General features: G+C 31.5%; 1 protein-coding gene and 1 non-coding gene across 6 annotated transcripts; both read left to right on the forward strand.

Annotated features, from left to right (window-relative positions):
• The first annotated feature begins 677 nt into the window (after window positions 1-677).
• LOC114737595 (pentatricopeptide repeat-containing protein At1g22830-like) lies at window positions 678-5,567 on the forward strand. 5 transcript variants are annotated; one of them, XR_003739449.1, is made up of 3 exons: window positions 1,788-2,339; window positions 3,614-3,700; window positions 5,549-5,567. XR_003739449.1 is itself a non-coding variant. In XM_028925543.1 (2 exons), the coding sequence occupies exons 1-2, from the start codon at window positions 982-984 to the stop codon at window positions 2,411-2,413; spliced, it is 399 nt and encodes a 132-aa protein (XP_028781376.1). In that variant the 5' UTR covers window positions 678-981; the 3' UTR covers window positions 2,414-2,822. The 5 variants fall into 5 exon arrangements, 3 of the variants coding, with proteins under 3 accessions (XP_028781376.1, XP_028781375.1, XP_028781373.1); XM_028925543.1 differs by lacking the exons at window positions 3,614-3,700; window positions 5,549-5,567 and adding an exon at window positions 678-985 and having other exon boundaries at window positions 2,019-2,822; XM_028925542.1 differs by lacking the exon at window positions 5,549-5,567 and having other exon boundaries at window positions 3,614-3,979.
• Window positions 5,568-8,090: 2,523 nt separating this feature from the next.
• TRNAP-UGG (transfer RNA proline (anticodon UGG)) lies at window positions 8,091-8,162 on the forward strand. The gene has a single exon. It is a non-coding gene; the product is annotated as a tRNA-Pro (tRNA).
• The last annotated feature ends 7,244 nt before the right edge of the window (window positions 8,163-15,406 follow it).

Consider the following 15,406-nt stretch of genomic DNA (forward strand, 5'->3'; position numbering starts at 1 on the left):
CAATATATTATTTTCTTTTCTTACTTGACTATGGTTAAGATAGTATCAATAAGAGTAGTTCGAAAAAATTTTATTAATATTAAAAATAAATCTTATATTTAGAATTAAGATCAATTCCATAACTAGATCCTATTAAGATCCGGAGGAGTGTGCTTTTTTTTTTTTCTGCCTTCAACAACTTAGATTATTGCATGGTCCATTTTGCACCTTTATTAGATATATCCAACATCTAAAGTACTTTGTGATTCATATCATTTATATAAATAAGCCATAATTCTCTGGGTAACGAAAACAAAAAAAAAGCCATAACTTTTACAACCTCTGCAGTTTGGAGTTTCATAAACAATAATAGTAGTATTTGAGTCTAACTTCCCAGCAACACCGTACTGTAACGTACGGAAAAAAACAAATGTAGGATTATTATGAAGTCTTAAAAAGGAAATTTAATTCTTAAGAAGTCCCAATAACAAATGATTATCATTAATACGTTGTTATTTCATATTCTAAAATTTGTTATTGTGTGCTCTTCATTGGTTGATTAACTTTAAGATAATTAAATTCTTTTGAGGATCTAAATGTAATTCTCCCAAAAACAAAATAAGATTGATATTTCCTTTTTAGTTCATATTCATTTGTGATAGATAACCATTAAAGGCGAATCGGTGGATGAGTAGAAATTGAGCGTGTTGCTGTGGATCCCTCAATCTTACTTTCTCGTTCATCTGCCATTTTGCGCGATCAATCCCTTCTTCCTCCTCTGCTTCGCGATGCAGCTTTGTGTGGATGTGGGTTCAGAGCTCCAAATTATGTTGCTTTCATTCCGTTTCTCAGACGCTTTCAGTCCCTTCGCCGTTGGTGTGGCTGTGAGCTTGCTCTCCCGTGACCACTGAAGTCGTCTCCTTGCTCTACTGCGTTTTTGGCTGACAATTCGTTGCTGTTCGCGCGCTTCATTTTTCTTGGGCCATTCTCGTCTTTTCTAAAATGGGTAAGCTCAATTTATTTATTTATTTATTCTTCATTGTCGTTGGTGATGTAGAATACTTGAATCGTAGGAATGAGTGGAATTGGGGGTTCGAAGAAGGGAAGAAAAATTTATCTAGTTAGTGAAGAAGATGATTTAAAGCCGTGTAGAACTTGAGTAGTGTTTTTAGTTTTGTATTGAAAAGAAACTTGCTCGTTTTGAAGCTTACCTTATAGTTGGGTTAGCCAGTGCACAATAACTGCTTGTTAAAATGCCTCTAGAAGAAAATATATATGCATATGAAGTTTTCAAAATGACGAAAAATGCTGTTAAGACAATTCAACCATGAAAATGGTGCAAAAATACATATAAAGTTTCTAAAATAGTACAAAAATGCATATGGAGTTTTTAACAGTTATGGCATTTTTGCATCATTTTGAAAACTCCATGTATACCATTTTTTTAGCCTACGTGTTTGGTAAACAGTCAATGTTGACTCAATGGTCATGACATTTTTGCATTGTTTTAAAAACTTCATGTATATTTTTACATTCAAAAAATGTTTATGGTGTTAGATGCTCATACCAAAATATTTCGTAAGTAGATTTACAACTTAACCCATTAACCAAACTGTTCTTCACTATTTACATTCTTAATGAAGCCATGCGGTCGGTTCTTATTTTATGCCGCCTTCAACGTTGTTTTCAGTGTCAAGAAATCAATTCTTGTCTCAAGTTTAAATGTTCATACCAAAATCATGGAAGCCACTCACTTGCCAAGTTGATACACAAACCGTTCCTGGTGATGGATCTATGATTGGGCTCTCTTCATGCATCTCTCAGAGAGTTTGTAAGATAGAATAGTTATCAAATGCATCTGGAGTATTTTCTCAAATCCAGAGCCATGCGTCTTCTTTTGGTTCTTTTGACCTTATATTACATCCCATTAGCACTCTTCTTTTATCTTGCATCAACCTTAAATCACTGCCACAGAGTAAGCAAGTTCATGTCCAGATTATTTCACTTGGTTTTGATTAACACCCCATTATGGTTCCTAGGCTCATCACTTTTTAATGCAAGTGTCGATCTTCTCGCTGATGCTCAAGTTGCTATCGAAGCCACTAATTTTTTGGACCCTTTACCTTGGAATTTGCTCATGTCGTCCAATGTTAGAAATGGACTTTTTCCAGAGGCTACTTCTGTCAGTAAGAAAATGATGAATAAGCAGGTTAAACCAGGCAATTTCACTTATCCATCTGTTCTCAAGGCTCGTGGTGAAGCGTTGGATTGTGTTGCTGGCGTGGAGATTCACAAGTCTATTGAAACGAGCTCTCTGGTGTGGAGTTTGGTAGTGCACAATGCATTGGTCTCCATGGATGGTAGGTTTGGGAAAGTGGAGGCTGCCCGTGATTTGTTTAATCATATGCCTGCGGATAGAGATTCTGTTTCATGAAAACACTATGATAGATACTTATGCCTTTAGGAATATGTAGGAGGAAGCATTTCAGCTCTTTAAAAGCATGTGCAAGGAGGGTGTTGAATGGCTATAATCACACGGAGCACCATTGCTGGGGCGTGCTTGTGAACAACCAATTTCAGGAGTTCACTTCTTTTGATTTCTAAAACGAGAATATCTATTCATCATTTAGTGTGTGTTTGGATCCACGATTGGATCTCGAATAAGTGGCTTTTAGAGTGTTAAGCACGTTTGGGCTCTGGTTGTTGTTAAGGGCCAAAAGTTGTTTGAATTTGGCTTTTTCAGAAGCTGCTCCCTTGCTTATGCTTGTAGCTAATGGTGCTTATGATGTTGGTAGGACTGTTATAACAATTATTGGTGGCTTAGAAAATATTATTCTCTCTCCTCTTCCTCATATTTGTCTCGTGCTTCACGCACCTCCTCTGTCTTCGAGCTTGTCTTGTCGCCTTGTTAGATCAATCGCCAGTCGTGGTCGCCATTAGCGGTTCATGCTTTCCATGGCCAGCTTGTGCTCGCCGTGGGAAAGTCGAGGTCAATCTGTGCTCGCTGTTCTTCTACCCTTCTGGCTTCGTCAGCTCTGTTCTTAGCGTGTGGAAGTCGCAGTCGCTGTCTCCAACAAGTCTTTGGCATCGCTAGTTCATGCTCGTCGTTGTGTGTGGGTAGGTTGGCCTGAAATCATCTTTTCTTGTCAAATCTCCTCCTCTTAGGTCGCATGGGTCCCGGATTTGGTGCAGGTGAGCTCTTTTGCGGGACCTTTGACTACATTCACCAGATTTTTTATGCTTTTTTTTTTTTTTTAACATTTGAAGCTATTCTGATGGGGAAACATATGAATAGGCATGTGGGGAAACAATTTGAATAACTACGTTTTTTTTTCCCCCGGATACGAAGACAAGTTAACAAACTTGAGAAAGAGTTAAACAGACAAGATAACAGTTTTCAATTGATGTTAATAATTCAATAATCCATCGCATATAATCGAAGTTGCTTGCTGATGATTTTTGGTGGAGCACTGGCCTTTCTGATGGTCGGATTTTGTCCTTTATAGTACTTATATGCTTAATTTATTTAATATATATTTGAACTGTCATTAATAACCTCTCTTGTTTAATTTAAATGTATATCGGTAAAAGTTGGTCTGTTTCCTTGAACATTTAAATCTTGTTGTTGCTGCAGGTATTAACTGAATACATTCTTGTCTCTGTAAGTAGTGCAGTCACAGTCACAGTAGCAGGGGTGGTCGAGGAGGCTGTCTCCGTTTTGGTATTCAACTATTGTTTTATGATTTCCATTTCTTGATGTGAATATTAATCATTGTTTCTTGGTAGGTTTTAATCCTTTTGTTTCTGTACTACCTGTCCTGAGTAAAACATGATTGTTCATGAAACAGTTGACATGAGTAGAACATGACGTGAAAACACAAGCATTCATGGAACCATTATATCAGTGGCTTACTCCATAATTGTGCTATTTTTCAAGAAATGCAAGAGTTTGTGAGAGAGATTAAGATGTCAGTAAAGATTTATTACTTATCATGCAAAAGGCTTCAATGGTTGATTAAATTCGCTCTAGAATTTTTCTTGCATGTCACTTCATGAGGTGATAATCCACGTCATTGTTTTACTCTTACCTATTGGATAAGATGATGCGGCAATTTTATGTGCTGATTTGTGTAGCTTTGCTTGCTTGAGATCCTTTGTTTGGTTACTCTTATCTGTATTATATTCCATAGAAATATGGACCATGCGAAAGGAAAAGCAACATGGGATGCATTTACGACTAAAATTTTTATCGATGTCTTTGCCAACCAAATATTGAAAAAGGAACGATAAGGCACAGCATTCACAAAGCCCGGCTGGAACAATATTGCAAAGATATTTAATAAAAGGAGTGGGAAATCTTATGACAAGAAACAGCTAAAAAATAGATTTGATATATTGAGGAAAAATAGAAGTTATGGGAATCATTGATGTCTGGAGAGACTGGCATAGGGTATGATGCTGCCACAAATACTGTGTTGGCCTCTGATGAGTGGTGGCAACAAAAATACTGGTAAATATTTGTGTTCCTTGGGTTTTAATTTGGAATATTAGTTCAAACATAGCTTGATTATGGCTAATTCTATGAATGTGGGTGGACCCAAATTTCAAGAAGTTTAGACGTCAAGAGTTGATGTTTGCATCTGACTTGATGAAAATATTCAGAGATATTTTGGCTTCGGGAGATTATATGTACGCACCATTTGTCACACAACCTGAGCCAGCACCTACTATGCAGACTAACACAGAAAGCGAGGACAATGTTTATAGAGTCATGTTGGACCAAGAGGAAGGGTCGGGAGACAACAAAGACGAAAATTTTGGTGTCATGCCAATAGCCAATGTAGGACTAACAGATGATTTGGCTAGTTGTAACTTAAACAACCTTGCTGTTAGTAGATGAAATGGTTCAGGAAGCTATAGAAAGAGGAAGAGAGTGAGGCTTTTTATCGGAACAAGAATAAAAAAGTTGCTGCCTCTAGATAAATTGTTGACAGCCTTAATGTTGTAGTATCTGCTTCTAAGCAGCGAGCATCAACATTGAACAATGATCCCCATTCAATTAACAAGGTTTTGACACACCTGGCTAACACTGAGAAGCTTGTCTTGCTTTCGCTACGGCTTCGGTGGGTTCCCTTAACCAAGCCACTACCTATGAGTCTCCAGCTCATTCTTCAACAGGCATGAGGTTAGAGCCTCGAGCTCCTCCCACGATGATGACAATGAACCATATTATGAATGTGTTAAAATGGTTTCCCGGTTGAGGTAGGCTAGGAAAGTGTATATGTCACTTATGAATGATAAACACAAGTTGTTAAAGTGGTTGATACCGGCACCAGAAGACCCAAACACATGAAAGGGATTCTTGGTTGAGGACTTTATAATTTTGTCTTCATTATTGTACTTTTTTTAATATGAACTGATGTCTGTTATAAGAACTTAATTAATGAGTATGTAATATGAGTACGAAAATTTGACTTTTTATTTGTGTGTTTGGTTTATTTGTTTATAACATGGAATATATTTATTTACTACTTACAATGTTTATGCTTTCTTCTCCTCCTAATTACAGGAAACATCATACAATGGCCATTGGAATGCTGACTCACTGTGAAATGAAGATACATTGACGAATTGGAATAATGATTCATAGTGGAAGGGAGGGATCAGGATAGTCATTTGGCATGGTTATTTGTTAAAATAATGAATTAACATAATATGAAGTAGTAGGTGCATTACTAGCATTAGTGAGTCATTATTATCAAAGGTATATGTGTGAATAGTACCGTAGAACTAGTGAGTAAACATGAAATTTATGGGTGTAAGACATTTTGACAGTCACGATGATTGGCAACATCATGAAATAGTCAAAGTGGATAAAGATGTTTTCAACCTCTTATATGCTAAATTGGCAGAACATGGTTTATGCGAGTCTAAATATGTAGGTATTAAATAAATTGTCACTATGTTTTTAAACACGACTACACATAGACAATGCAATAGAATGATCTAGGAATGATTTAATGTTCAGGGGAAACTATAAGTAGGCAGTTTCACAATGTACTACAAATTTGACTTAATCTATTAAGGGAAATTATTCAACCCTTAGATCCTACATTTCATGAACCTCATAGAAAAATTGTGCAAGATTTATGTTATTATCTATTTTTTAAATATGCAATAGAAGCAATTGATGCCACTTTTATACAATGTGTTTTTCCATCTGCAAAGTGAGACAAAATTATTGGTAGAAAGGATTCCCGTCACAAAATGTTATAATTATATGTGAATGGAATATGTGTCTCACTTTTGTGTTGTCAGGATGAGAGGGATCTGCACATGATGCTCATGTGTTTAACACAGCTATTGCAACTCTGTCTCTAAATTTCCCTTAGCCACCTCTAGGTATATATCTATAACCTTTAACTAAGCTAATTTTTAATTATTTATATTTTAATTAATTTCACAATGTCACAATAGTTTCATGAATCATTAGGAAAATGTTATTTGGTTGATGCGGGATATCCAACACTAAATGGATATCTTGATTCATATAGATCAGAGCGCTACTACCTTCTAAACTTCTGACAACAAGTATAACCAAGCCTTTTAATTATTATCATTACAGTTTAAGGTGCACAATAGAAAGAACATTTGGGGTTTATAAGAATATATGTCAAATCTTACAAAATATGCATGGTTATGAGTTCCAAACACAAGTGTACATGGTATGTGCAACAATGGTGATGCATAATCTTATAAGGAGACATTCGAGCTTCAACAACTATTTCTTAGAAGTTGAAAATGATACTATAATTGGGGCAGATGATCACACTGAAGCTAGTTAAGCATTGTCTTCAAATGTAACATCACAGTTTTCATGGCATATAAATCGCGTCCATGACACAATCAAAAACCAAATTGTCCACAGTTTATCAGATAATTAATTATGTAATGTTATTTTGTTTAAGCTGTCACAATACAATGATTTTAATTTAAAAACTTTTTATCTATTGAAATTATGTTTCACTTTATATTTACAATAACATTTATGATATTTCTAATGTTTTAAAATATTTTTCAATCATGAAATTTTGCTTTTCATACTAAAATAATTTAAATTCATTGTATTATGTAAATTTATTTTTTTATTTTTTATTATTTAATAAAAAACTCATACTCATTTTGATAATTTGACAACAAACTAACACTTACCAATTTAAATTCATAATATTATGTAATTTATTTTTAATCATTTTATTATTTAATAAAACTCATATTTATTTTGGTAATTTTACAAACTAAACTTACTTTTATTTAATTATAATTTCAACAACTTTTTTCCGATCTAACTTTTCACAAACTAATTTTTATAAAATCAATCCAAACACAATCCACATCACCCAATTTAGATCTGTTTGGGAGAGCAATTGGTAAGTCATAAGTAACTTATTTTTTCACCATAAGTACGTTGCAAAAAGTAGAACTTGTTTGGGAGAACTTCCAGGCCATCGCACTTAGGGGCCAAAAATGGATGGAAATGCTTGATTAATGTTAAGCTGGGGGGAGGTAGGCTTTTTGAAGTAATAATCGTGCTTATAATTATACTTGTCGGATTATGTCTCTCATTCCTCCCATATTTTTTCATAATCCAAATAACTTTTATCAAATATCTAACTTTTACAAACCAACTTTTATAAAATCAAATCCAAACACAATATTACATTACCTAATTTTACTTTTACCCAATATAACTTTTTAAAAGTTAAATTGAAAATAAGTTTTTTTTTTTTTACCACTAATCCAAACTGACCATTAACTTTTATCCAATCTAATTTTTCAAAAGTAAATAAAAAACAAATTACTTTTCCTATCTCTAATCAAACGGACCCTAACTTAAGACTCTCCGGCACTGGATTAAGTGCGTGCTCCCGCATTGGAGCCCTTAAATTGGGAAAGGAGATTAGTGCCAAATACTGCCATGTGGGGGACTCTTTCAGGAGACTGAAACATGAAAATGATGGAAATAGAGAGAGATGGGGAAGGGGCTATGGGGAATTGCTGGAGATGAATTCTGACTATTAACATTACTATCTGGCGCCAGTCAGCACATCGGGCATTTGGTCTAGTGGTATGATTCTCGCTTTGGGTGCGAGAGGTCCCGAGTTCGATTCTCGGAATGCCCCTTTTATCTCCCTTACTATCATTTTAGCTTCAACTAAAGCACCTCAAAGCATGTGAGTGCTTGTTGTCGTGCCTCACAGCGAAAGTTCGAAAGCTACCACCATGATAAGATTTATGTAATGTGAAATTGCATATGATTCTTATTCATTATGCATTAAACCCTTTTTGTTAAATTTTTATGTATTAAAAACTTGTAATTTGGATAAAAAACGCTTGTGTTCTTCCCTTAGACCTAAAGCTCTAAAAATTTCACAGGCAAATTATAACTCGAACATCTATTATTTGGGAAAAGTAGCATGCATGATGGGTGTGTTTTTCTTTTTAAAATAGCGCGCTGATTTATTTAATTCAATATAAACGTTTTCTAGTTTACCCGTTATTGTTCTTAATATAAGACCTAATTGTTGAGTTGATTTTTGTTCTAAATATAAGACTTACCTTTCAAATTTATCACTTTTCTTAAATTACTCCTATGGATACTCCCCCAACCATAATTAAGTTGAAAAGGGAGAGAGGATATTAAGAAAGATAATGTATAGTATTTAGGAAAAAAAAATGTCATATTTCTATCTAATTAACTAACTTACCTAACTTCTTTAATTAATCAAATTAGTTAAATAGGTCTTATATTAAGAACAGGAGGAGTATTATTTTTTAGAGTTAATTAATCCGTAAGTCCTTATAGTTTCAACGAATTTTGAATCAGGTTCCTATAGTTTTTTTTTCTTTTTTTTTTATTAGGTCCTTATACTTTTACCTTTTTTTAGTTAGGTCCTGTTATTTATTTTTCTTTTAATTAAGTCCTTATAATTTCACTAATTTTTAATCAGGTCCATGTAGTTTAATTTTTATTTATTAATTAAATAAAAACTTAATTAAATAGATTAATACTGAAATATAAACATTAATAATTAAATTAAATTAATAATTATGTAATAAAAGTAATAGAATTAATTAATTCAGGAAAATTTTTTAGAAACAATTAATTTTTTGCTGAAAAAATTAAAAATATATAATATTCAATATCTTTAGAATATTATGTGTTTATAAACTAATATTAAAATATATACTATTTTATGTTTATATAATAGTACTATTAGAATTTATAAAATAAAGAATAAAAAATTCAGGGACTTAATTAAAAATAAGGTGAACTTATAAGGACTTGATAAAAAGAAAAATAAATATAAGGACCTAATTAAAAACAAGTGAAAGTATAAGGACCTGATAAAAAGAAAAAAAACTATAAAGACCTTATTCAAAATAGTTGAAACTATAAGGAGCTGTGGATTAATTATCCCTATTTTTTATTTTGACAATTTTATATTTAAGTTTTATTAAAATAAGTGAAGAAATATTTTAAAAAATAAAAATAATATAAATACTACTCCCTCTGTTTCTTATTATAAGAGATGAATAACTGAATTATGTTGATAAAAAAACAGTTAAAATTAGTTAAGAACAATCAATGTGTAAAATGATAATTTTTTCCAAAAGGCCCTCATTAATAAGGAGAGAGAGTATGAGAGAGAACAATGGTAAATTATTCAAAGAAAAAGAAGTAGGAAGGAGAGAGAGTGTGAGTTGGAGACAATAAATATGGATAAAATAGGAAATCAACACAAACAATAGAGACAACTTTTAAGTGTCTCTATATATAGGAACATGCCATAAGCATCAAATGTCTCTTATAATAAAATAAGGAGTGAGTAATATTATTAATTAGTGGTGGAAGCTTTGGCGTGCTTCATGGAGTTAACTTGCTTGCTTTGAGCCACAAACATAAAAGAGTTTCTTTACCAACAGCTATTGAGTCGAACAGAAGGAACTAGTCTTTTATAGCGTGATAAACTAAAATTTGAATTTCTGTTAGGAGAAATACCTGTATTTAGTATCCAATATTGTCTCGAATATGATTGTTTTCAATAAAAAATACTTATGTCTAAAAAAAAAAGAACTATGAGAGATAACAACGAAGAAGCAATTCAAGTTATTACGTGAACCAATCCCTCAAGACGGGATCATGCAAGTGTGATCTCCCGTGAAAAGCAATAACACTGTGTTGGTTTGAAGCCTGTTGAGAAGTAGCTATGATAATACGCCTTACTAAAAGTTGTGGCAAGAAAGATCGCTTGTAGGTTTTTAGGGTGAAGATAAAAGAAGGACTTGGTGGCATTATTAGGAGTTGTACAGTTCTCATTTTATTGGCTACCGTGAATAGCATATTAAGAATATTTGCTTAAAATTGTTATAACGTTAAATTGGGGTAAACTTACTTCGTATAAATAATTAAATAATATATATAGGAGTTGTTTTTTATGACCATACAAATTTTTCTGTTTTATACTCCTCCGGTCCTAAATGTAAGACCCTTATATACACTAGTATAAGGGTTTTACATTTAGGATCAGAGGAGTATTATATGTACACCTTTGAATTTATTTATTATTTATTTATAGAATTACTTGAACACTTCTACGTAATCAAAAAATTTAGCTGGATTCGGAGGATTATTTCTCAAAGAGTGTAGTAGATGAGATTCTATTTATCTGCCTCAAATCACGAATTCCAATTAAGTCCATCAACAAAGAAATCAATTCGAAGATATATGCCAATAGCCAGATGGGTCTTAATGGAGAATCCATAAAATTTTATCATTATCGTCAACAAACATTAATCCTAATAGAGCAATGTGGCCATATGGAATTTTGAATTTAAGTCCTATGCAAAAGGTGTTTGTGGACAAGTGCGTGAATACTTTTAACATCAACATAATCCTTCTGCAAATTTAGCTAGATTCAGATAATAGTTCTGAAAGAGTAAGCAAAGTTCTATTATTCATTTGACTCTTGTTTATTTCCAATACCAATTAAATCCATGAACAAGGTAAATTACTAAAGAAATATTTGTCAGTCGCCAAGTACAAATTTTAGGGATAATTAATATACAAATCCTTATAATTTTAACCAGTTTTTATCAAGTCCCTATAATTTTTTTTCTTTATTAAGTCCTTATAATTTCATATGTTTTTAATCAGGTCCTTATAATTTTTTTCTTTTTATTAGGTCCTTATTTTTTTATCTTATTTTTAATTAGGTCCTTGTAGTTTTTTTTAATATATAAAAAAATATTCTATAAATAATAAATATTATAATAATCTTATGTTAATATCCTTTTAATTTTTAGTTAAACATATGTTATTTATTTTCAATTCTAATTTTTATAATTATAAAATTCAAATTATAATAATAAAATTTTCTAAAATTAGAATACAATTATAAATAATTTATATGTAAGTATAATTGATTATTATGATTAATTATTGATTATATCAATTACTACTTTGTCCAATTATATAATTATTAATTTAAAAATAAAATTAATTTTAAAGAATAAATTTAATAAATAATTTTTTAAAACTACAAAGGACTTAATTTAAAAATAAGTAAAAGTATATTGACCTGATAAAAAGAAAAAAAGAGGGGCCTAAATAAAAACATGTGTGAAAGTAAAGAATCTAATAAAAAGAAAAATTTTTTATAAAAACTTGATTAAAAATCAAAAGAAACTATAAGGATCGGGAGATTAAGTATCCCTAAATTTCAATGAAAACATTTATATAACTTAATCATTATCACTAATAGACACTGGTCTTAGTAAAGGATGCTATGAATTTTAACATGAAATCTCACGTTCAAGATCATGTACATGCAAAAGATGTTTTGAAAAAATTACTTTCAATTAAACTTGACAGTAGTTAGTTTTGATTAAACAGTATTAGATATATGATTATTAATGTAAAGAAGAAAGGAAACTAAGCCCAAAATTCAAGCCTGATTTTCATTCAATATTTCAGTTATCAACTTCATAAAAGTGTCACTTCACCCCATGGCATAAATGTAATAAACGCTAAGGCCTTGGGCGTGATAAGATTGAAGATCCTTGAAATTTTTTTTTTTTTTTTTATAGGGGGCAAAAAGATAAACTGTAAGGCAAGGAATGTTGATACTCCAAGACTAATTAATGATCCAAGACTATAAACAGTAATGACCACCTAATATGAATAAGGGAAAAAATCTACAAACTTGCATGGAAATTTTTATTGTTTTATGGGCAAATATAATTTTACAAAAACTTATATAAAATTATATTTATTTTGTTAACATAAAACATGTTATTATATAAATTATATCAAAAGATTCAAGAATGATTTTTTCTGGGGGGGGGGGGGGAAAAAAGACCCAATCAACTTGCAAGCTAATCTATGGCAAAGTAAAATAACAGTGACCTTGTTGGTTTGGGCAAATTTCTTCAAGTTCAAACAATCAGGTAGAACCCAGTAGCCAATTCGAGCCGCGGGGGGGGGGGGGGGAGGTATGGGCCAATAAAAGCCCATCCTAAAAAAGGATCATCCATTTGGGCCCACAGCTAGACCTAATGCATTGGACAATAGCACATCAGACGACAAAATTTACAAATAAATCAGCAAGATTAGGCATAGCAAAAAGAATTAGTCCCTCATAATGTAATGTATTAAGGTTTGAATTTTTACTGAGAGAGGTATCCACATTTAGTGTTTGACAATACCTTAAACAAGATTGCTTTTAATATGAATACATGTATCTGGCTAAAAAAAAAAAGAAAACACAAATTTACAGATGGAACAATAAGCTAGTGTAGTACAAAATCGACTAGCCAAATGAAACTACATGTGACAGAGAAAGACAAAACTCTAAAACAAATATTCAACTAAAATAAATAATAAAAAAATCTATATAATCTTAGTTGGGTTAAAGTAAATTAAAGTCAGCATGTTGATGCGAAAGAAAGGAAAAAAATAGTTAGTTAAGATGAAGTCATCAACTAACTTATCACGAGGACCTAGTCAGTTAACTTGAATCTTCAAGCAGATTAATTTAAGTCTCAGTCAAGCAGGGAATGACCAAATTAATTATACACATGTCCTTCACGGCCAAAAAACCAAAAAAAGCCAAAGAATTAGCTTAATAAGAAAACGTTTAGTTAAAGCCCGAACAACGAGTCACTCCTTTCGATCCTTATCAAGGTACTTCCTAATAGAGATGAATGGCTCTTGTTATAAGTCACTATACGAATATTGATTGAATTTTTCAATATTACTCTTATTTAAAATAATTAACAATGAGAGAGAATATAATAATACCTCTGGTCCTTAATATAAGACCTTGTTTAACTTTTATTTTGATTCTAAATATAAGATCCCAATCCATTTTATTTTTCATATTTATGCATTTTTTTTTAAATAGTCCTTCTAATAATAATATTCTAATCAATACACTTGATTAGTAAGGATATTTTAGGAAAAACAACACATATTTATTACAAATAACTAATTAACTTCTTTTCTTAATCTCCTCGAATTAGTCAACTAGTTCTTATAAATAAGACCAAAGGTAGTATAAATTTGAAACTTTTTTCGTTTATATATAGGTGAAGTTAGAAATTCGTTTCATTTTTAGACAAAATTAGTCATTTAATCACCTCTCTTTAGTTCTTGTGAGATGGTTTATAATAGGAAGCAGAGGAACTGCATTTTTAGGTTATAGGTTAACCCACTATGTTTAGAGTTTAGAGTTTAGACTTTAGAGGCTTAATAACTCCGCTCATTTAATTTTCTCTATTTTGGCAAGGGATTTGCTGGATGATTTACATAATAAGTTAGCATATTTAATTCATAAAAAATAATAAAATTAGATTAGGCAGAAAAGGGACAGATGTATGCATCTTTACCCTCACAAGGAGAGAGACTGTTTTCTGAGATTTGAACATGTGACTCTCAGTCACATGTGAGCAACCTTACTGACGGTTACTTCAAGGCTTACTCACACACACACACACACACACATGATTTTTTTGGCCAACTATATATATGATTCAAATGAAAAAAAAAAGAATTATAAATATATTCGCACCTCCCTTTAGCTATTTTCAAACTCATCAATTCCACTGCTGAATTTTGTAAACATTGTTTGATAATTAACTAAAGCGTGCCGGCCCATTATTCTATATATGATTCAAATGGCCAATCAAATCAAAGGATTTTAAATATATTGCCTACTACATTTTATAAATGTGTTGGATACCTGTTGCCAAAAAATCTTGTTGGATATCAAGGTCTTGTTAATCTAGATTAAGTTTGATCCAACAAAATTTAGATTGAGATATGGACTTGGCAGTAGATACTGTAAATAAACTCAATAATATCAAATTCTTCCGAAATGATTTACTAAACTGTCAGAGGGATAATAGGCACATGATATAGATCTCACTATCATGTATTCATCTGATCCTTTTATAAGATAAAGATAGAGAGAAGTGTTTTTTATCTTATTTATAACTCAAATCATTATACTTTTATGTAATGTGCAATTATATTAATCATTTATTAATATTGGGAAAGAATCACTACAGTATAAGATATATATATTAAATAGAGATAAAGTTAAAAAATTATTAAATGCTTAAGACAATGTTAATGAGATTTAAGTCTCTTCTTATTTCTAGTAAAACATATTATAACTACTTTATAAATAGGATCAGAAAAATATATTTAAAGCACGGTCCATTATTATGGGTATCATTTTTCTCTTCATTTCGAAGATCATTAAGAGTGATACTGTATTAAACCCAAAAGTCTCTGGCTAATTCAGACCCTAGTTGATACTTTAAGTATCTGTTTAATTCGTTCCATTCACACATTGAAGTAGCATAGTGAGTAAAAAAGTAGGTTTAAGGAGGAGGAAGTGGAAAAGGAGAGATTATAAATATAATCTCCTTACTTATCTAAGAGCCAATTACACACATACATATGTATATGTACACTAAACACATATATACATACATAATCATCAATAATAAAATATAATATCACTAACTTTTAAATTAATGGGTCACAAGGTGCACTGTCTTTTCAAATGGGTTTATCAATAGCCAAATCTATCTGATTATTTAATTTAATCCCATGACCTAATTTGTACCGTCGTGGGCATTAATAAATTAGCATCTTCAAGCAAGAGTGAGTGGGTTATTATTATAGGGATTAGTCAGTGTTAATTCATATAATTAAAATTTAGTTATGGAAAAACAAGATAAACCATACTTGAAATTAGATTAAAAAAGTTAAGTTTTCAACCTAATTTCATAACTATACAAGGTCCGAAAAAAAGAAGCCTAATTTCATAACTATAGAGAGCAAGAAACTAGCTAG

The sequence above is a fragment of the Neltuma alba genome, unplaced genomic scaffold (genome assembly GCF_004799145.2).
Source record: "Neltuma alba isolate B1F8T4 unplaced genomic scaffold, ASM479914v2 tig00013468_pilon, whole genome shotgun sequence".
Lineage (NCBI taxonomy): Eukaryota > Viridiplantae > Streptophyta > Magnoliopsida > Fabales > Fabaceae > Neltuma > Neltuma alba.